General features: G+C 37.1%; 2 protein-coding genes across 2 annotated transcripts in view; one reads left to right on the top strand and one right to left on the bottom strand.

The window, feature by feature from the left end:
• Positions 1–3,173, bottom strand: part of LOC143282775 (stress-activated protein kinase JNK-like) — a 31,941-nt gene extending 28,768 nt beyond the window's left edge. The window contains exon 1 of the mRNA XM_076588542.1: positions 3,089–3,173. The gene's annotated coding sequence lies outside the window, so the exon portion shown is untranslated. The remainder of the gene's footprint in view (positions 1–3,088) is intronic.
• Positions 3,174–3,379: 206 nt separating this feature from the next.
• LOC143292031 (uncharacterized) lies at positions 3,380–20,399 on the top strand. The gene is made up of 5 exons (XM_076602203.1): positions 3,380–3,519; positions 12,423–12,655; positions 13,510–13,608; positions 15,426–15,555; positions 17,151–20,399. Exons 2-5 carry the CDS (start codon positions 12,424–12,426, stop codon positions 18,718–18,720), a joined length of 2,031 nt encoding a protein of 676 aa, XP_076458318.1. The 5' UTR covers positions 3,380–3,519; position 12,423; the 3' UTR covers positions 18,721–20,399.
• Positions 20,400–21,848: the final 1,449 nt, after the last annotated feature.

The following is a 21,848-nucleotide window of genomic DNA, read 5'->3' as shown; positions in this document are numbered from 1 at the left end:
TTCCATTCAACATCACATATTTACTGAAGACAGTGAACAAGTCTTTGTCAATCTTCTGATAAAATATTATTAGTGATATGAAGGCTTGGACGTATGTACCAATAAGCTTCAATTAAATGAAGATAATTCAGGACATTTTGATGAATAGATCTCTTACTCCTGTCAGCTCTCCAATCCTCCATGCAGCAAATGTAGCTCACACCTTAGATATAGACCCCAAATTTTGTATACATATCAAAATACCAGGTTTCTAAGACTTGCAAGAATCAGAATCTCTTATTCTTAGACTCAGAGTCAGACTCTTGAAATCCGGAAAGCTATAACCAGAACATTTCTGATATGATCTCTCAAGCAACCAACTTACCAAGACCATGATAACATCTCTTGAACATTACCTCTTGGTTATAACTATATAAGACAATTGTAACTGATACAAATGACAGCAAGAACCCCTCAGAATTATATCTGTAGAATATGTGTGTGTGTGTGACTGTGTGAGACTCTGTGTGTGTGTGTGTGTGTGTGTGTGTGTGTGTGTGTGTGTGTGTGTGTGGGCGTGTGCGCGTGCTGTCAAACATGAACTATATAAGGAAAACTGACTGTGTAGCACATAATTTTACAAAGGTTTCTATTTTTCACAATTTTATGTATCTAGATTTCAATTAAATGAGTCATTTTAGTTTTTATTCCTCCAACCACTGTTTAATGCAAACAGTTTCATGCATTTGCATCAATGAAATGAAAAGATTCAATTTATATTAAACTAAGTCTAAAATTCCATTTCTATCATTTTTATGGAGTTATTTTTATAATCAGAATTAGTATAAACTAGATGAATCATGACAAACTTGAACTATGCATTGGTCTTTCAACGACTCAGCCATTATTATAAAAGAAAAACAAGGAAGTTTCAAAGTTGAAACTTGAATCAAGGAAAGAACTGAAGAACTAAATCTTTTTAACACTAACTGCTAAATATACTGCTTACACAGTCAGTGTTACACTTGCAGCACTATTTTCATATGAGGGGTTTCCTTTCCCCTCTCCTCTCACACATACTATCTCACATACTATCTTCTCTCAACGCACACAACTATAAATGACATACCTTTCCTCATTCTCTGAAAACAGATTTTTAAACACACATTCTTGCTGCAGCAAGTATACATGCATATAAATATGTAAACTGTAACAGTACATCTGAATTTATTTTGATACATGTATACAAATGTTTTACAAAATATTATATCTGCCTGAATCTTACTATCTACATGCAAGTGTGTGTGTGTGTGCGTGTGTGTGCTTACACTAATTACAGTCACTTATTCATTCACAGTCACGCACATGCATTTATAATCATTATGTACATGCATGTGATATGCATGTTTTTTGTTGTTATTTTTGCTTTTGCATTTAAACAATTAAAAACCTAAAAGTCTTGACACCCAAGCTGTGTAATAGGAAAACAGCATATTTTGCAACTAAAACTTGTGTTGCATTCTTCTGCACTGTTTCGATGAGTCATGTTAATGTTAGTGTGACAAATTATTCAACTTAATGTGTGATTTAAAAAGTAATAAAATCAACATTTATAGCCATAAAGTTTAGAAATAACCAATAGGTTAGAAACTAGCATTTTAATGAACTCAACCAGTCTGTTTTTGCTTAAGGATGGATGACTTTTCAAAATCATAATTACACAAACTTAGTTAACATAAGAATAAAGCTTGAAGTTGAACTGTAGTTCACTTTTATTTACTCTGAATCTATAATGTAAAATGGTTCGTTTCAACATGTCAAAAGATGCTGCTTTGTAAGTATTATTTTCCTCAAAAAAGTCTATACGCACTTTTGACTATCATGTACACATTAATTCAATGACAGTTAGCAATCACACATTATTTTAATGAAAAATATCTTCCTCTACTTGTATAAAAAATATGTAATTCATATTCTGAATTTCAGTCAGAAAATTATCAGTATAATCAATGACACTCATAATGCAACTCTAGACAATATATGTTTAATATTTCAGTTTATATTGCCAAATATACTGATATTGTCAATTGTGATAAACTACAATATGTCCAGCTCTCAGAATTGCAGAATCTTTTTGTAATTTCACGGAACTTTACAAAATTACTAATATACATCAGAATAAAATCAATACACTACACAGCTTTCTGTTAGAAAGGAAATGACCATTTCCATTAAAATTATCTATCAAAAATGTGTCGGATATTAGATACTGCTGAGTTACAAAGCTTTCTATCATAAATACCTTTAATGACTAATGATGAAATGAATCGAAGTGTATGTGAGCATGTGCACAAACACACACATGAAAGGTTAGAACATTAGAGGGCAATCACTACTTTTCTTTATGACATTTATAAACAAATCATACAATACAATCTCTACAAAAATACAAAATTATACATTCTTAATTTCTAAAATGTGATATAATATGTGCATGTGTTATTATGTGAGTGCATACAATGTGTGTGTGTGTGTGTGTGTGTGTGTGTGTGTGTGTGTGAGTGTGTGCATGTATATATCACAACCCAATGAATGATACTGGTCCATATTGGAAAGGGAAACACACAGTGAGTGGAGGAGAGGGAGGATCTTTTACAACGTGATAAACGCATAACACTGAATCACTAAAACTATCTCCGAGTGTCTGAAGAGAGGAGGCAAAAAAAGTGGTACTGAAACCACTGTCACTGTCTGCCTGATCAATCGAAACCATCTATTGATTAATCTTGTCTATTCACGCTACAGTTGTCCTCAAAAGTACATATTCATGTCAACTTATCATTCTGTCTCAGTGTGTCTCTAGGAAGATAAGATAACTAAACATGTTATTTTCATTTGATTAATCTTTATCATGGACGATTGTTTAGTACTTAAAACATGACAATGCCAATAGCAGACTGCAGGTATCACTGAGTTCAAGAGGCTGCGGGTGCGCTGTCGTGTAACTCAGTCATTTTCGACAATAAATTCACTCATGTGCATCCAATCCAGACTGTGTCAATCAAAAAACATTAAACATGCCAGTTACACTCCGGAACAACCTACTCACCCTGTAAATTCACAATGAAATAGTTATAATAAGCCTTGATAAATCAGCAGCCGTGAAGGCTAGCAAGGCAGCCGAGTGACGTCACGTAATGTTGTGCATTTAACATTAACGTTCCATACGAGATTTTACACGTTTTTAATTTGATGATTATTTTTAAACTTCATTAGTTTCAAAATATACGTTTGTTAGTTAAAGTAAAAAATAATTATCATATTCAATAACATCGAGCAGTGAAGTGTTTCGTCATCAAACGATGTACTGCGAAGGGAGATAACACCGTAGAGAGTGGGAGTGAACGCAAAGTGAATGAGTGAAAACCAAACCCAAAAGTTGCAGGAAGCAATCAGAACCTCCACGTACGTTCAAAAGTGTATAAGTGTGATGGGCTCTACGCATTACCATGACGCATTATCTTTGAAATAAAACACCGGGTAAGTGACCATTTTTCGTCGTACTTGTAGTGATAATTTTTTTTATAAGTCAGGTCTGATCGTCATTTCATGTAACTTTCACTTTTGTTCTATCACTGGAAGTTCACCGACCGAAAGAACCAGAGCTCCCAAGCTACATGGAGTGCCTTACGATCGTTCTTCCATAAAGAGACTATAAAAACAGTCTTAAGTTAAATCATTTGCTTTCAATCAGACACATCCGCGGAAACTTAACTTGTTTGTGTAACTGGCAATGAAAAACCACAAGTTGAAAAACCATTACAGTCGATTCTCCCCACCCTCTTCCACGCTCCCACCTTCCTTCCTTCCACCTATCTGTCTCTCTCCATTCAATCTTGACATATATACCAACAGTGGTCAGTTAGCTGTAGGAACATTTCTCCTTGGACATGCAGCACAATAATACCCCATAGCAAGTCTACTTTTGTAACTGGATCAGTAAAACAAAACTTATTTTCCATGTAAAATCTGCATTTGTTTTGCATGCAAGCTTAACCCTAGGCACCTTTCGTACATACTTTTTAGGTGATGTTCTTGTGAGACTCTCTAGGAAGGTATGTTTCTTTTCTCCACCTTGCAGCAAGAGTGGCAAGGTTCTCATGAGTCAGGTTAGGTAGCCTTCAGGCAACTTTGCTGTAAGGTAAAGATAAAATGGACTTCCCACCTTGCAAACATTTCTTTGTGCATGTATTCCTCACCCTTGTCACTCACTTATTCGCTGCTAGCATGTGTGCATGGTCACGGATAGGAAAAATGTCTCCATTCACTGTCAGGAAACCCCCAGTGGGATGTTGGGGCTCTTTCAGTGTAAATAGCAACCCCGCCTACTGGAAGTTCTGTGCTAGAAATTTCCTCTTTTCTGTTGCTTTCTTTATTTCTGCCTTTTTTCTTCTGTCACTGTTGTCTCCTTTTTCTGCCTTCCCAGTCCATTCCCCTTTCTTTTTTTGAGCAAGCATCGACACTTTATTCTCTTTTCTGCAGTCTATGATGTACAGTCTTTGCTATTTTGCTCAGGTGACTAGGTATTGAAATTGTAAACACTGGGATGACCACTAGCTATTCATTCTGCAGTGTTATTTGCCTATACGGCCATTTTTTTGTATTCTTGGTTTGGCTTTGAAGGTGTTTTTTTGTTGTTGTTTTTTAACCCTTTTTTTTAATTTTCTTTTTTTCTTTTTGTAATCTGGGAATGATAAACGGAAGGGCTGACATCCTCAGAATAGCCTCATCATATTTGCCCATGGTAGCTAGCTAAATGGTTAGGATAATGTGTCATGATCTATATTATGTAGGTTTGTCTTGGTGTTTTTTTGTGTATATTTGACAGTTTTGTGTTGATGTGGTTGAGTATTTCTATGGTTTGGCAGTCCTGATATGGCTCTGTGCAGTCGTAGACAATAGACTACCTGGGAAATGTAACTTCTGCTGTTACTCAACTTACTGTTAGGCCTCTGTCAGAGTATTTTCAGTGAAAACAGATATAGATTAACAGAAAATTATATGGGCTATAATTTTTTTTGTCAAAAACACATGAATCATGATAATAATGGTGTACATTTGTATAGCACCCTTTCTCTTAAGAGCTCAGGGCAGTGTACATGAAAGAAGTAATTAAAAACAGTCATGACCACTCCTTTTCTCTCTTCCCTCTCACTCCCCCCCCCACCCCCCCACCCCCCTTCTTTCTCTCATTCCTCACAGGAGTCCTACAAGTAAAGTGAGTTGTTGTCAGAGAAGTAGGAAACTGAGAGTGCTTACAGATAAGTTTGGGAAAGAGTTTTTAGAAAAGAGCAATATGCAGAGACAGTCAAATGAATAGATATGATGCAGTAAGCAGTACTGGGACTGGGACAAAACAAACTTTGAAGCATATTGATAGCCCCTTCATTATTTTTCATCATAGTTTGGTATTGAATGGGTATTAGTCTGCAAGGCAAAGGGGGTTACCATGCATCCCCCACCCAGGAATGAAGTATGTTCTTTTGTGTCTGCTAAACTAATTTTTACATGTTCCCAAGAAAAATATTGGGATGCACTCAGAGTTACTGCCCTTGGCACAAGGGTACCCTCTCCTGTCCCAGTCAATTAAAGTAAGACAAGGTCAACTTCAAACCCTCATAAATCATACTTTTATCAAGGAAACTACCACATATTACATGTTTTCTTTTTCAGTTGGGTCTTTTCTGTTGAAATGAACACACACACACACACACACACACACACACACACATATATATATATATATATATATAATATATATATACAGAATTGAAATATCGTCATTCATTCTTTCACAATTAAGGCTTGTATTGGCCTACCATCAAATCTTTGACAAACTAACGTAAAATTGTCCGGTCGTTTTATTGACTCACATGTGTAAACAAAGTGAGTCTGTGTTTTAACCCAGTGTTAGGTTGTCTGTGTGTGTGTGTGTCCGTGTGTCTGTGTGTCCGTGGTAAACTTTAACATTGACATTTTCTCTGCAAATGCTTTGTCAGTTGACACCAAATTTGGCATAAAAATAGGAAAAATTCAGTTCTTTCCAGTCATCTTGTTTAAATCAATATTGCACCTCTGGGATGGGCACAAAAAAAGAAAAAAAAAGAAGCCTAATTATATGCAAACTGCATTTACTGTTATATATATATTTTTTGTATTCTCTAAACTTGGTACTCTGACCTCTTATTCTGACACAACAACAAGAGGAGTCATTATCATTTTTTGTTCAAACAAGAACTTCTTTTGCTAAGCATGGAATTTTTATTTATTTTGCAAACGTTTTGGTGCAGATAGTAAAAAAGGGAAATTACTCTGTAATTAATGCTAGGGGACTTAATTTATCACAAGTGAGTCTTGAAGGCCTTGCCTCTCTTGTTTTATCATTTCAGCATCACTCTTTTTGAATTTATTTTTATGTACAGACCTGTAGGAATCTTCTAGGAATTATTTCAGTACATTTGGTTGAATTGACCTTTTGGGGAGTCACACTGGTCAAGTTGCTTCTTCTACCCCGAAAATGCTGTTCTGCCAGGAATCACCTTTCAGTCGCAAAATCGTGTGGTTTTTGTGGCTAACATTTACATATGTTATGTTCCCTTGCTTCAGAATACAACAAATACTAGTTTGAAGAATTGTCATTCAAAATACATTGTGTATATAATATATTGTGCAAATAAGCATTTTTCTTTCATTTTGATTGTAGTTTGCATTTTTCAACAAACCTTTGTGGTCATGGCTTGTGTATTGTCAACAAACCTTTGTGATCACATGACAGTCAACGCTCTAGCCAAATGGTTGTAATATTTGACTTTAAATTTGAGAGTCATGGATTTGATCCTGGTAATGGTGCATTCTTGGTTAAAGATGGAAGTTTTTCTGATCTGTCAGATCAACCTGGTAGACCTGCTAGTGCTTTGATTAACCCCCTTATGGGAATATGTGCATGTAGAAGATCAAATATGTATGCTAGATATATCTTGTAATCCACATCAGTGTTCACTGGGTTATGGAAACGGGAACTATTCACTCAAACATGACTCCTTCCCCAAGTATGTCTGTCTAAACAGCACGGTAAAATCCCACTTGTGAGTGACCTTAGGAGTGGAAACCCAAAACACAAAAAGACTCATTTCTACAGTACAAAACAAGATAACTGAATGCTGAAAAGGTTCACTTACTATACCAGGAAACATTAAATGATGACACTTGTCCTTTCCTGTTATGGCATAGCTTCTTCACTTCCTGTCAAGGCAAAATTTGAACTGTATATAAAAGGGTATGGGACTGATAAATTGCTTAATACATGACCTGTTCTTTCTTCTGATCTTCATTCTTTTTTTTTCTTTTTTTTCCCCCCTTTTTTTTTAATTTGGTGTATGTGTGATGGAAAAGTTGTGTTGAGAGAGCAGTCTCTCTGAGTCTCTCATTTTCAGTCTTTCTCCCCCACACAAATTATGTTATGTTATGCTGTACTTTGTTATTTTATATTACACCATATCCTGTCGTATCATATTATATGCTGCCTCAAGAAATCATGTTTATAATATTTTCATTGAAACTCAAATGCCAATTTTTCAGTAGTCTATGATGTATGACATACATTTAATTGAAAAAATTGGAAAATAACTTCATATTCAAACAGTATGGAAAATCCCATGAATTTCAAGTGTCATGTCTCCAAAATTTACAACATTTCATTTGGTAAACAAAGCATCATCAGTAAGGATTCAGTTGTTCATACACCCCATATACATTAGTTGGGTGATTTTTTTTTTTTTTTTTTTTTTTTTTGGGGGGGATTTTTTTTTTACAATATCTGCTGTATGGTTTGGTAAGTTTTTCTGTCCATAATTACCTGTCTTATATCATGCCAGTTGCAGAATCCATTCCAGACAATGTTTTTTTAAAAAACAACAACAAAAAACCAAAAACATTTACTTCCCTGTTAAGTGTTATGCAGCTGCAAAAGGTGTAGCCAACACAAATTGCAGTTTAGAGTTAATTGCAAAATTTGACAATAGTAATACCTCTTGAGTTACAGAAAGGATGACCGAGTTGTTCATGTGCACAGCCAAACTGCCTTCTTTCTTTTCTTGCCATCAAGAGCCTTTATTGTACTTAGCATACTAATAGTATACTTCGAAAAAAATTTTTAGGTTGAATATTTTGGAATTCTAGATGCCTGTTTGCATCCTCAAAGAGTTCCTTTGCACATGGTGAGCCTTTGAGAAACTGTCTCAGAAGTTTCTGCAGACTTTCAGACACTGATGTGGGCTCTGGCGGCATAGTTATTGTGTTTCCCGGCCACAAAGGCTTCATTGGAGCTACCAGTGCAGATGCCTGACTGAACAATGTCTCTAAAGCTTGTTTCTCTATCGAGTTTACCCAAAGTACCAAGGAAAAAACGAATGACATGAAACACACCAAGACATTAAGCATTCTTCTGGGACTGTTCATTTTGCCATATTGTCATTAGTGCTTTCTTTGCAACTGCAAGGTCAAACTTGACAAAGGCATTACTCCTGACCCAAATGTCTTGTTACATATATACAATATTTCAACGGTACTTAAATTCAACATCCCATAATAAAAAACAAAACAAAACAAAAACAAAAAAAACACACACATCACAATACTTAGAACCACTCCCAGTATCACAATACCTTTTAGTCATATTCAAATTACTTAGAATCCATTCCCAGCACTTCAAGTCAGTAATAATCACAGTACACCAAAAAGGTACATATCAAAGGTAAGAATTTTCGATCAGTCACACACCTCTCCCCTCCCCAGAACTCATCATGATACACAGAAAGCAGAAACAAGTACTCTTTTGTACTCACCACGAGAGGTAAAATTGAAACAGGTGTGTCTCTAAATTTTATCAAAAGTTACCCCAAGACCTTTTTCATTTCAACACATTTTTTACATTGCTTGTGTCATTATTTACTGGCATCTAGTGATCTACACACATAATTACATTCTGCTGGTAAGGTTTAAAGTATCAAGTTCCCTCACTGTTTTCTCTGCAACTATATTGGTTATTCTTATAGCAGAAATTCAAACACTGTTAGGGTTGGAATACTTTGTTATTACTAGTATATTGGAAATAGGGTCATCAGCAAAGATATTGTTCATATTATCCTCCCTCTGTCTTTTACTGGTACTCATTCAGTCTCTCTTTCTCCACTCCATTTTATTTGCAAAGCAGGTTCACAGTTTTGAATATTGATAAGTTTGTCATTAATTTTAAAACTGATCTGAGATACTGCTGGCTCACAGTTGAGTGAATCTGAATTACAGCCTAAAGCAGCACAATTTACTTTGAAGCCTTTGCTTGAATGGAGATCAGAAAAATCAGCTGGATGTCTTTCTTCCAGATGAAGCTAGAAAACAATATGTGATTGTATGTCTGATTTATTTTTTGCCTTCAGGAGATAAGTCTATTGTTGATGTCTTCCCCAGTGCTTCTGTCATTATCATGATTGTCGTTGTCGTCGCCCCCCATTGTTCGTTTCTTTTTCTTTCTCTCTCAGTTTGCTTTTAGATTTGCATTGGGAAAAGGCACAAACCCAACTCTGTCGACAAAGGATATATTTTTTATTAAAATAAAGGGGACTTTACGGTTTCTCGCAGTTGAGAGAAAACGTGGGCTTACAACCCTTTGATTGCTGTCCTTTTTTTTTTTTTTTTTTTTTTTTACATGCACTATGCTTGCTACAGACAGGGACTCGATTTATCGTCTCATTTGAATGACTAGCATCCAGACAACCACTCAAGGTCAAGTGGAAAAGGAAAGAAATACTGGCATGTGTGGGATTCCATGCCATGCAATCAGATTCTCTCACTTCCTAGGTGGACAAGTTAATACAGGGCCACCACTCTACTAACATTTGATTAAAATCTTTGCAGTGTTTTGTCTGTTAAGAAACACTTTCCACTTGAAAACTGAGCAAATACTCTGTTGTTTGAAATTTTCTCCAGTGATTCAAATGTGTAGACAGTGCTTTGATTTTGATCAGGTATTTGTCAACATCCGCATGTACATTTTTATTTGGACTGATTGGATTCGTAATCCATGAAAAAATGCTTTTAACATCTTGTTCATACCCATCACACAAAGTGAACTCAACCTGATGTTTGCAATAATGCCAACAAGAGCTGCAAGAATATTGTAAAATTGGGGACTGAATTTGTAATTGTGTTTTTAGCCAATGCGTTTACCAGTATAGCTTGGGGGTGTGGGGGTTTTGGGGGAAGGAATGTGTATGCATGATTATGTTCTGTGTACAGGAGCAGATATGACTTTGAAAATAAGTGTGCCATGTTGGGTGTGTGGTGTGGAGGTGTTATGTGTGAGTGGGCTTGTGGATATATATTTTAGAGAAATGTGAAGAAGAGAGCTGCTGTTGCTATGTTTCGTTTTTGTTTGCATGTCTTTTATCAGATTTTCTGTTAAGTGAAGTCGAATTTCCATGTTTGATTGTAGATGAATTTATACAAAAAAGTGCTGTGTCTTGGTAGATCTTTTGTGTTTATAATCACCATTAGAGTAGATGACATACCCAGAGCTCATGATGGGAAACAGGCTAATTTCACACAAGTCTGCATGTGAATGAGATGACATATGATTGATTTTTATCTGAATGTAGAATAGAAATATTTATTCTTTAAGAAGTACCATATACTATAGTCTTTGTGTTTTATTAGAAAATATTACATTTTAAGATAAAATGAAACAACAATTTAAAAAAGGTACATTCCAGTCATTTTTAAAAGGAAAATATTCAGTAAGATAATTAAAGATTTTAAGAAGCAAATGAAATAAAAAATAAATGAATAACACGTACATGCTTTTCTTACCACTGTGCAGATATCAGTCATCTGGAGAGGAAAATAAAGACACTTGTAACTTTTAAGACATGAAATTTTAGTTGAAAGTTCTAAAACCACCACCAAGACCACATGCATGCAATAACCCCTCTCACATCCCTCTGCAGCAATACAAAACACCTTACAATTTTTACATTCATGCAAAACTGACAAGCATGTGTACTCTCTCCCTCTCTATCTCTCTCTTACACACACACACACATACACACATACCACACACATCCCCCCCCCCCCCCCCCCCCCACACACACAGAGTTGCATTGAAAACAATTCACACACACACTTTTAGTTTAGATTAATTCCTTTATACCATTCCAGATCTTTAAAAAAAAAAGAAGTATGTTTGTGGTTTTATGAGTTTGTGCATATCTGTATGCTTTTATACACACACACACACACACACACACACACACACACACACACTGTATATATATATATATATATATAGAGAGAGAGAGAGAGAGAGAGAGAGAGAGATGTATTCTATGATTCACCATGCTCCTTTTACTTTTTTAGATGAAAGTTTCTATTTTTGATTGCAGGAGAGCCTTCTAAATGCCTTTTAAACCAAATTTTTATTCAGTTTCAGCAGCACTGCCCCCCTGAACCCCTGCCACTGTACACCGTCATTTAGACGCTTTTCACTTGCTATTCTTTTCCCCCCTTATACACCTGCCAGAGGCATCACCCAGTGCAGTGCTTAACCCCACACCCACCCCAGCCCTTCACACTGCATGCACACTAGTTTCAGTAAACTTCAAAATTTTAGAATCTCACCTCTGTGTATTACTTGTTTCTCACAACAGATTTCTTTGTGTGAAGTTCCGTACTGCTCTCCAACAGAGTGAGAACACTACCCATTTTTAGAAGAAAAAAAGTGCCTGCAGGTGTATTTGTTTTCCTGTCAAAGTGGATTTTTCTACAGAATTTGCCAGGGACTTCCCATGCGTTGTCATTGGTTCTTTTCTGTGTGTTAAGTGCATGCAGCACATGGGGCCTGGGTTTTATAATTTCATCTGAATGACTACCGTCCAGACCATTGCTCAAGATATAATGGAGGGGGAGAAAATACTGGCAAGTGTGGGATTTGAACCAGTGCACTCAGATTCTCACACTTCTTAGGTGAATGCACCACTTTGACAACACCCCACATGTGTGTGTGTGTGTGTGTGTGTGTGTGTGTGTGTGAAAAACCGAAGTGACTTTGTGAAAAAAAATGAAGTGAGGAATGAATAGCCATTAAGTAAAGGCCATGAGTGATCTGTGTGCTGAGTGTCTCTGCAGCAAATAAGTTTCGTTGAACATTGTGTTAGACTTGACATAGATGTGAAAATGTACCACTTGATACTCCATTTTAAAACATCCTTGTTTGACACAGTGTAAATGGAACCAGTAACCGTTGAAAGATTCATTAGAAATAGGAAACTTTATAACTGTCTTTCTTGAGATAGGTGGTGATAATCCTATAATTTTTTACATCTTGTTTGCAGAATGGAGGGATTGGGTCTGAAGTTCGTGTTTGGCAGACCATTAAAAGGATGGCTGCGACAGCACATGGGCATGATGCGAGGGTGGCAGCGCAGATACTTTGTGCTGGATTCTGGACGTCTTTACTGCCTGACTGGACAAGATGATGTCCTTGCAATCAAAACATTCACATTAAAGGATTGCGAGCTGAAAGAATTATCTAAAAGTAGTGATTCTTCATTTGAGCTCACTTCAGGTACAGACAACCATTCACAGTAATACATAGTAATGTATAATGCAGTGTCTTTTCTACTTAAGTGATGCACAAATTCATGAACGAACATGAATTAAAGGTGTGTGGTACAAAATCATTGGGAAATACTGAATGTAGATGACACAGTCAAGATAAGAAAGAGGGATGAGAATTTGAAGGGCAAAACATACAGAGTAGGGTTAGAAGAAACTATAAATTTAGAATTCCTTGTGTGAAGATAGTTATATTAAAAACATTATGTAGCTTCAAAAATGTACACTCTGTCTAAAATGTTCCTGAAAGATAATTTTGTGATTTATTTAGCCCAGTGGTAAATGAAATTTGGTGAAAAGAAAATCTAATCTGGATATAGACCAGACTGTGTCATCAGAAAATGTGAGCAGTGTTGTTTTTTTTGTTTTTTGAGCATCTCTGTCAGTAGAGAAGATAAATGGTAGCAAGTGTGAACAGTGCTGTGTCATTTTCACAGGAAGTAACTTGCACAGCACTGGCAACATATGTGTCTGAGTAAAGGAAGGCAGAGCTTGCTGTGTAAGCCTCATCTTGACTTTGTAGTCCTGTCAAGTTTCAGATTGACATATGGAATTTTCTGAATGATCTGTTCAGTCTCTCACATTTTTCACCTGCCTCTCACACCCAGTTTGAATTGGAATGTGATGCCTAGAAATTGTCAGCCTCCATCTCACTCTCTCTCTCTCACTCTTTCTCTTTAAGCTGCAAATGATTTAGAATTTTTGTGATACCATAATAGATCTGCTTGTAATGATAAGGTTTGTTTGTGGTTCTTTTTTTATTATAAGAAATAATTAATCTTTTTTTTGTCTTTCCATATAAAGGAAATGGAGATTCTGTTGTACTTCGTGCTGCAAATGAGGAGGAAAGAAAGGAATGGGTAAAAGCACTCCGCTATACCATTTATGGTGATACAGGAGGAGGTAGGTATTCCCAGTTTTAACCTATTTAGTGTCTATAAGATGTCAGCAGACACTAAAAAAGAATTGCCATAGTACCTATAAGACCTCCACTGATGTCCTGCATCTATTTCGATTTTTTCTTCATCAAAGTTTTGTTCAATAAATATTAACATGCTCTCAATGGTTAGTTTGATGAGTCTAGATTATAAAGATACTATTTTAGTATTTAGATAAGCATACACCAAGTGGAAGATCCTTTCTTCTCAATAATAATTTGCTAATTGGACCACTTGGGGTTTACCTTATCTGCAAAAAAAGGCATCAGAAACTGTCCAGCAAAGACAGCAGAATCACACATCTTTGCGGGCTGTGCAAATGATTATGGATAGGTATAATGATAGAAATGGATCAATCTTGTTTGATGATTCATTTTAATCTGAAGGTTATGACAATGGCAGTGATGAAACTGGCATCAACATTTGACAACTGGTCAGTCTTCCCTATTGTAGCAGACATCATTTTTTGAGCAGATGACAGTGACAGATGGAGATATGAGCAAGTATGTGGTGCACTTCGAGAAGGGAGTTTGGGGGGGGTGGGGGGGGGGAGGAATGTGTGATGGAAGGCAGTAGGCCTATGTCCTAGGCCAGTCAGAGGGCATGGAAGGGAGTGTGGCTTTGGACATCAGAGAACTGTTTTCACTGATTACTGCTGCAGTTTTGAACAGCCAACAATCCATGATATTCATGAAACCCAGGGTTGAAAGTGCAAAAGATGGGAAAAATGTGTTTTTATTTTTTTCTCACTTTTTGTCACTGATCAGAAGATTTGTTTGCAGAGGAAGCAAACTGGTATGTACAGCAAAAAGTTTTTTTCAGCCCACATGCATCATGAACAGAGTGAGTGTCATCAAAGAATTTCTTCCTCTTTAGGGGAAAGTCTTTGATGTCACAATGCTTGACTGTGCAGTTTCTGAGTATATGATTGACTCTTTATGTTGATAGAACCCTTGTTTGTCATTTTTAGGAAAGTTATTCACTTAAAGGTCTGAAAGAGGTGTGATTGTTATCACAGACTTTGAACCTGTTTTATTTTCAAATGCAGGTGTAAACAGACAAGCATGCGATTCCCAGCTGTATTTTGTTTGATTTCAATTTTAATGTTATTCTGTGTCTGTGGAAACAGACATTTTTGGTGCACAAATATTATTATCTTTACTTTGAAATGCCTGAATAGTTATGTACAATCAAAATGATTTGGAAAAAAATCTCAGCTTCAGAATCCTCATTCATTTTCCTTCACTGGATATTTTTTTTCCAGTGTCTCCTATTGTTTTTGTGCTAGAATTATTATTATTATTGTTATTATTTATCACCCCTGATTCCTCAAAATTACCAAGCAAGGGGAGAGTGCCTTTTTTTATTTCATTTTTTTTTAACAAAATTCTTTGGCACTGAAAAGATTATTTAAAGTATGAAAACCAGTGCATATAGGTGATCTATATGTGCATCAGCTTCATTTACATACTGAAAAAAGGCTTTATGTGTATGAGTATTAAGACATTTGACTCTTGCTTCCCATATGAATTTAACTTGTTCTGGTTCTAGAAATGTTTTTCAATCTCAACATGCAAGATTTTAAAAATTTTCCCAGACTCGGTGTATATTCTTGTCTTTTCCTAACGTTTCAGCTGTGATATACCTGTTGCAGATCACAATCTATCTAGTCTCTGTGGTTCCAAGGAGAAATAAATAGTAGATAAACCTTTTTTCAAAGGCCACTCAGTGTACATTTGCCTTTTTTCCAACTTCAAGAAAGAAAGGGCTGCTTGTTTTCAGGTGTATTTGGTGTACCACTGGCAGTGTTGATGGAGGCAGAGTCTAAAGAAGGACGCAAGATTCCATACATAGTAGAAGCCTGTGTAAACCACCTGGATTTGAATGCCAGGGAGACTGAGGGAATCTTCAGGTATGTTCTTCATGGCATAAAGTATTCTGTGGTTTATGAAATGGATAGAAGGGAATCATGTACAGAAGGAATTTTTTCTCACTACTGTTAATGCAGTAAAAAAAAAAAATTTCTATCATTGATATGAAAGTTATGTGGAACATGCAGACTGTCACTGAGAGTAGTTTTCCTTTGTGTTCTTGATGAAACAGATTGATATCAATGATATTATCATCTCTTTATGTCAGTTCTAATCTGCCTCGAACCCAGCCATTCCTTGACAAGCAAAAGTGAGAAAATATAAGAAACTGAGAAAATATTAGAAATTATTAGAACAACGGTCACTTGAGAGTATGCACATACATATGTTTGTGTATGTGCCACACTTAGGAGGGGGGGGGGTGAATGTGAGTATGATGGACACTTCCCCTGGATCTGTTTTAGACTAACAGACACTTGGAGCCAAATAAACAATTCTAAAACAAATGTTTATTGATTGAAATGAAAACCAGCATCCATAGTGGAACATAGAAACATTTCCATGTAGACAGATTTGACCACTGATGATGACAAGACTTGATGAATTTACAGAATGTCATTAAGACAAAGTATAGATTTGATTGAAGTGTAGAACTTGATAGTGATGATACAACATTGCAATATACACACTCAATGTTGGTTCAGGCTTGATGAAGATTTTGATTATTGATGTTCAGAATGAGTTCCAATACTGAGTTCCAATTTTGATGATAGTTCTGCTGGAGATGATGATGATAATTCAACAGTGAAGTGTTTGTTTTTTTTCACAGGAAGGTTTTATATAGGAGATTTCCGATACAGGAATTTTTTTAGCCTGAAACATACATCATTGGGATTTCTGCCTTTGCGAACAACCATTTAAAAATGATATCCATACTCTTAGGCATAAATTCATTTACAATTATGCTTAATCGAGTGTAGCCTGCATCCTCTCATCAGTCATCTATAAATATTTTATTAACAGATACAACACATCAGACTGGTGCTCAGGATGGTATTGCTTCAATGAGTGAAGCCTGGACAAAACAAAACAAATGAGCACCAAACAAATGTATAAGCCTTCGTCTGCATCAGTCTGTCTCCTTGCAAGAAAAGAATCATCGATTAATGTCAATAAGTAAGAATTACTCACCACAAACAGACTCTTTATGATTACCACTGTTCACAGTTGTTACTCCGGACCGACTCTGCCGGACGACAGTTAACTGGAATGAATGATTAACGAAACCTAAGTCCTTACTAGACATTGCTATAAACAATCTTGAATCAACTCTCAGCATTGGTCAATGCACAGACATGGGCCTGTGTGTTTGGTATCCTTTCTATGACAACTCTAAATAAAACACGACTTCTTTTCAAAAGAATTTTGAAACATCATTCTGAAAACACAATTACATCATTCTCCCACATGCAGTCATTCAACAAAACAACACATCACTCATTTATGATGTTCTTTTATCCTTCCCCAGAACTACATCTTCACCCTCAGTCGTATTGAGTGTGATCGTATGTGTGGGTTTTTTTTTACAATTGAATTAAACTCTGACAGTCACAGATCTTCTGTTTGTTCATTTCAGATCACCAGGAAGGACAGGCTTGGTGAAAGAACTGCGTGGAAAGTTTGATGCAGGCTATCGGCCTGTGCTGGATAGTGTGGATGTTCACACTGTGGGGTCATTGCTCAAAGCCTACTTGCGGGATCTGCCAGAATCCCTCGTACCTCCCAGTTTCTACCAGAAAGCCATGAACTTCTCCCTCCGCTATTCTGATGCAAGTTCTGATGAGGCTCAAATGAAAGAATTGAATGGATTATCAAAGTTGCTGAAAGAATTGCCCAGTTACAATTATGCAACTCTGGCATACATTTGTCAGTTTCTCCATGGTTTGGCTGCCAGTTCAGAAAAAACTTTGATGAATTCCCACAACTTTTCTCTAGTGTTTGGCCCAAACCTGATTCGTCATATGGATGACAACCCAGAGCTAATGATGGTGACAACGGATTTGACACAGCACCTAGCATACATGCTCATACACCATTGTCATTCTATCTTTGCCCCTGTGCCAGATGAAGAGCCCACCCAGATTGAAGCTGTTGGAGACAGCTCTGTCATGAGGAGGAAAAAGGTGGCTCAGGACAGTGTGCCCACTGCTGACTTACTGCAGATATCTTCACCATTAGACAGTCAGACACACACTTCCAAGTCAATGAACCGCACCACAGCGCTTAGTGACTTAATGGGTGTTGACTTCAACACACAGCAAGATGAGGTGTTTGTGGGTCAGTCTTCAGCTTCTTCCACAATTCTCACTGATCAGTTTGAAGCCTGCAGTCTGGGTTCTTCAGACAAGAGAGAGGGATCAGCTTCAAGTGAGACCTGTGGGGGAACTGGATGTGTGGAAACGGGTCCGGCAACTGGTCAAGGAGTGGGCTCCAAGCCTGTTCCTCCCAAGCGTACTAAATCCAGAACACTGAAAAGGAATCAGCACCTCTCGGCCGATTCCTTACCACTGAACACAGATGCGTCCAGTCAGCAGCTTACGGGGAGTGGGAGAGCTTCAGCCATATTTTATACTGACCTGCCCATAGCAGAAAATGACAGGGCAACTAAATCAGCCACTAAAGATAATCTGTTTGAAACAGATAAAGATACAGGTGTAGAAACCACTGATAAACAGATTCAAGAAGAACAGAGTACCAGATCTTTTTTACCTGATAACAGAGATAAAAGCAAGGAGGGCAAGGATAACGAAGATTCCCTGTTTCAAGTTGGTGGTTATAATGATCTGGCAACAAATGCTGCTGTTGAGGAGACTGGAGCACTTGGTGTGGACACTGCAGAAGTTGGTCCATCAAGAACATTGCTTGAAACTGAAGTGTTAGCTCTGAAAACTGAGCTGGTTAGTGCGAAGTCACAGTATGATTATCAGGTGTCCTCCCTCAAAAGTGAACTGAACAGAGTGCGCTCCGTGTTTGAGGAGAAGATTTCAAGCATGGAGAAACAGCATGCCATCCAGGTGAAGGATTTAACAGCCAGGCTGGCAGTGGAGCGCAAGAGCCGTGCTGAAGCTGTGGATCAGACAGTCAGCCTGCAGGCTGAGCTCTATAAATACAAGCTGCAGTATGGTGAACTTCAGGATTCCAAGTAAGACTTCTTTAGTTACCAACTGCAAATTGATGATTTACAGTGTCCTCAGCTGAATACTTAAGCTGGAGATCGCATGTAACCATTGAGTATTTCTGAAAAGGGGATGCATGCCTATTTTCCATGAAGCCAGCACATCACAGTTGTTAGCCCTTTGTGCACCAGGATGAATAACCTATGGTCTTTGAAACTACAGAAACTCAAAAGGTGGAACTTTCATCTGCCATCTTGTTTTTCAGTGTCCTTGTTCACTCTTTATCCCTTGAATTTGCTGGCATTCCATTGGACATTGCCTTCCTCCATAATACATTTTCTAATCTTTACCTTCGTAATAGGAACTGGACATCAGACTTCCAAAGTAACGAAAAAAGAATATATAAAAGAAGCCAGATTAGATAATACTCATCACTTATATAGTAGAAATAGTGGACACACTTCAGTCTCAGGAGACTATGGAGTTGTGCTGGGGGTGATGATTCTGGCGCCATATCAGTTGCACTTTTGTACAGTTCACATACTGTGTACAGGCTACATTTAAAGTATTTTATTGTTTAAAACAAATGTTGTTATTGGGCTTGTGTATAAATAAAATGAGTTTGTATCAGTTTTTACCTGCTTCTGAATGTCTTTATAATTGTAATAATAGATAGTACTTACATGGTGTAAACTCCCCATGTAATGGGCTTAAAGCTCCATACATACAACACATACAATAGTGCATGATAACATACATCTGCACATGAAAAGACAACACAAATATGTGTATGTATGCACCAAGACAATACTACAAATTGCAGACCTGTACGAACAATACACACACACACACAAGCACATGCACACACACACACACACACACACACACACACACACAAGCACACAAGCACACACATACACCCCCACATACACCCCACATGGTGATTTCAGTAGAGGGTAAAGTGTGGTGGGTAGGAGAAGGAAAAATGCAGAGCTATGCTTTGTCACACACACACATAAAGGCCTGTTTGAATAAATGGGTTTTCAAGTTTGTTGTGAAGAGGACAGCATTGGTAAGTGACGGAGATCCAGAGGAAGAGAATTGATACTGAAAGGCCCTATGGCCAAATGTCTTTGAAGAAGTTTTAGGGACATGAAGGAGCTTTTCAGTGGAGGGCTTGAGAGAACAGGAAGGAGAGGTCCTTCAAAATGGCGATAAGCCAATATGGCAGTTTTGTTTTGAATTCTGTACTGAATGGGTAACCAATGAAGTTAACGTAAAAGTGGGGTAATGTGATCCTCTTTTGACTTTCTGAAAATGATTCTTGCAGCATTGTTCAAAATTATCTGAAGGCATGACAACAAATCAGAAGGCAGTACCTTACCAGTACCTTATTTGATGGGATGATGATGATGACGACAACTTGTTTGATGCTTAATGAGCTCAAAGTGTACAAAATTGTGATACACTAAATGAAAGTCATGTGAAGAAAATAAAATGCAGCACAGTTTAAAAATTGCATATATAACATTAGAAGAAAAAAAGGTTCCAAGTTGTTAAATATAGATCTGTATGTTTACAATGTGTAGCAACAAAAGCAGGAGAAGGAATCACAAATAAATCATTGGACTTTTGTCTCTCATTTGCAAAGCAAATATTGTTGGTTGAACAAAGGTGCTTTTTTTTTCTTTTTTTCTTTAACAATTCATCTGACAAGTTTATGAATTCTGTGTTTCACTTTTTTGGGGGGGTGGGGTGGGGGGGTCACTTTTTCTTCTTTTTTTCCCCCATCTTTGGTAAATCATACACTTGATTCCAGTTAAAACCTATCATTCAATAAAACATTTAAGATTACTAAGTAATATGTCAGTGGTGTTGTTGTTGTTGTTGTTTTTTACTGAATATTTTGATCCCAGCAGATTTGAAACTATAATCGACAAAACTCTGGTGATCTACACACATTCAGTCCAGCATTCATATAGTGTTGTTTTTTGTTATTGTTTGTTTGTTTTTCAACCACAGTGAAAATGTAGTTGGCAAACTTTCATCGAGTCAATTTTTTCAAGAAAAATAGAAATGAAATATACAGAATATGATTTGCAAGGCAGCATTGCACACTTTCATATTGAAGAACAAAGCACATTGATGATGAAGGATCACCCCTCTGCCCTCCCTCAACTGCCATGCCTTCCTTTGCCATGCCCGCTGGCATCATGCTCACTTTCAAACAAAATCAAACTGGTCAATAGTGACAGTTTGGCACATGGTGGACTAAGTGAGCTATGTTCACACATTGCCAGCTTTCCACAACTGCTTACCTTATTTGTTGTCAGCTGAGCATGTTTTGCTAAAATCATGCTTTTCCCATGTTTCATGACTCAATGAAATTGTTCAAATCCCCTCATCACTCCCTCCTCCACCCTGCCTTGTATCAGTGGCCTGGGTGTCACAAAGTTTAGACTTGGTGAGTGGGTTACAGAGCAGTATTCATTATTCAGCTTTCTGCTTGGCTCTCTGTCCTCTACTTGCAATTCCTAGCTCTGTTACACCACACACTCCCTTTCTGCAAATCATCACCCTCAACCCCCACCTTCTTTCTCGTCAATCAATCTTTTTGTCAGACATAGCAATTTGTTCATCATCTTCAATAATTTCTAATTTCTACCAACATCCGGAGTGACAGAATCACAAATGTCTTCAGCAACACACTGCTACTTGGAACATGGTATGCTGCATCGTCTGCCATTTTGAAAGCATTGTCTGAATTTTTGAGAGTGGTACTAACCATAACATCCAGGCATGACCATACATAATGTAATTTAGTGCTGCTCCTCATAAATAATTAAAATAAGACACCAAGCTCTCAGACTTGTGCCTAATGATACTGAAACTTATGGGGGTTTCTGTCTAAAAATAGCAAGAATATTCAGTCAGTGGTACTGAAAGCAAACCATCTTTCCAGTGGAATATTTGGTAAAAAGCAGTCAAATAAGAAACTGTTGTATTCATTCCATGACAGCATCTTACTTTGCAGAACTTATCAATCATAGCATGTATCCATTGGTAATAGTGACGTGATCAAAAGTGAACCATTTTCTGAATCAACCATTAAACCAAGAATTTCTACCATCTCTTGTTCTTTTAGGCACATATATATA

Source organism: Babylonia areolata, chromosome 1, assembly GCF_041734735.1.
Source record: "Babylonia areolata isolate BAREFJ2019XMU chromosome 1, ASM4173473v1, whole genome shotgun sequence".
In the NCBI taxonomy this organism is placed as follows: Eukaryota; Metazoa; Mollusca; class Gastropoda; order Neogastropoda; family Buccinidae; genus Babylonia; species Babylonia areolata.
Note: the sequence above shows the minus strand (reverse complement) of the source record. Positions and strands in the feature narration are given on the sequence as shown.

Excerpts from the sequence above, each read along its gene's own strand:
- LOC143292031 (XM_076602203.1), top strand. The coding sequence starts at position 12,424 with ATGGAGGGATTGGGTCTGAAGTTCGTGTTTGGCAGACCATTAAAAGGA. Across the intron at positions 13,609-15,425 it reads TTATGGTGATACAGGAGGAG|GTGTATTTGGTGTACCACTG; the intron begins GTAGGTATTCCC and ends GCTTGTTTTCAG. Across the intron at positions 15,556-17,150 it reads GAGACTGAGGGAATCTTCAG|ATCACCAGGAAGGACAGGCT; the intron begins GTATGTTCTTCA and ends TGTTCATTTCAG.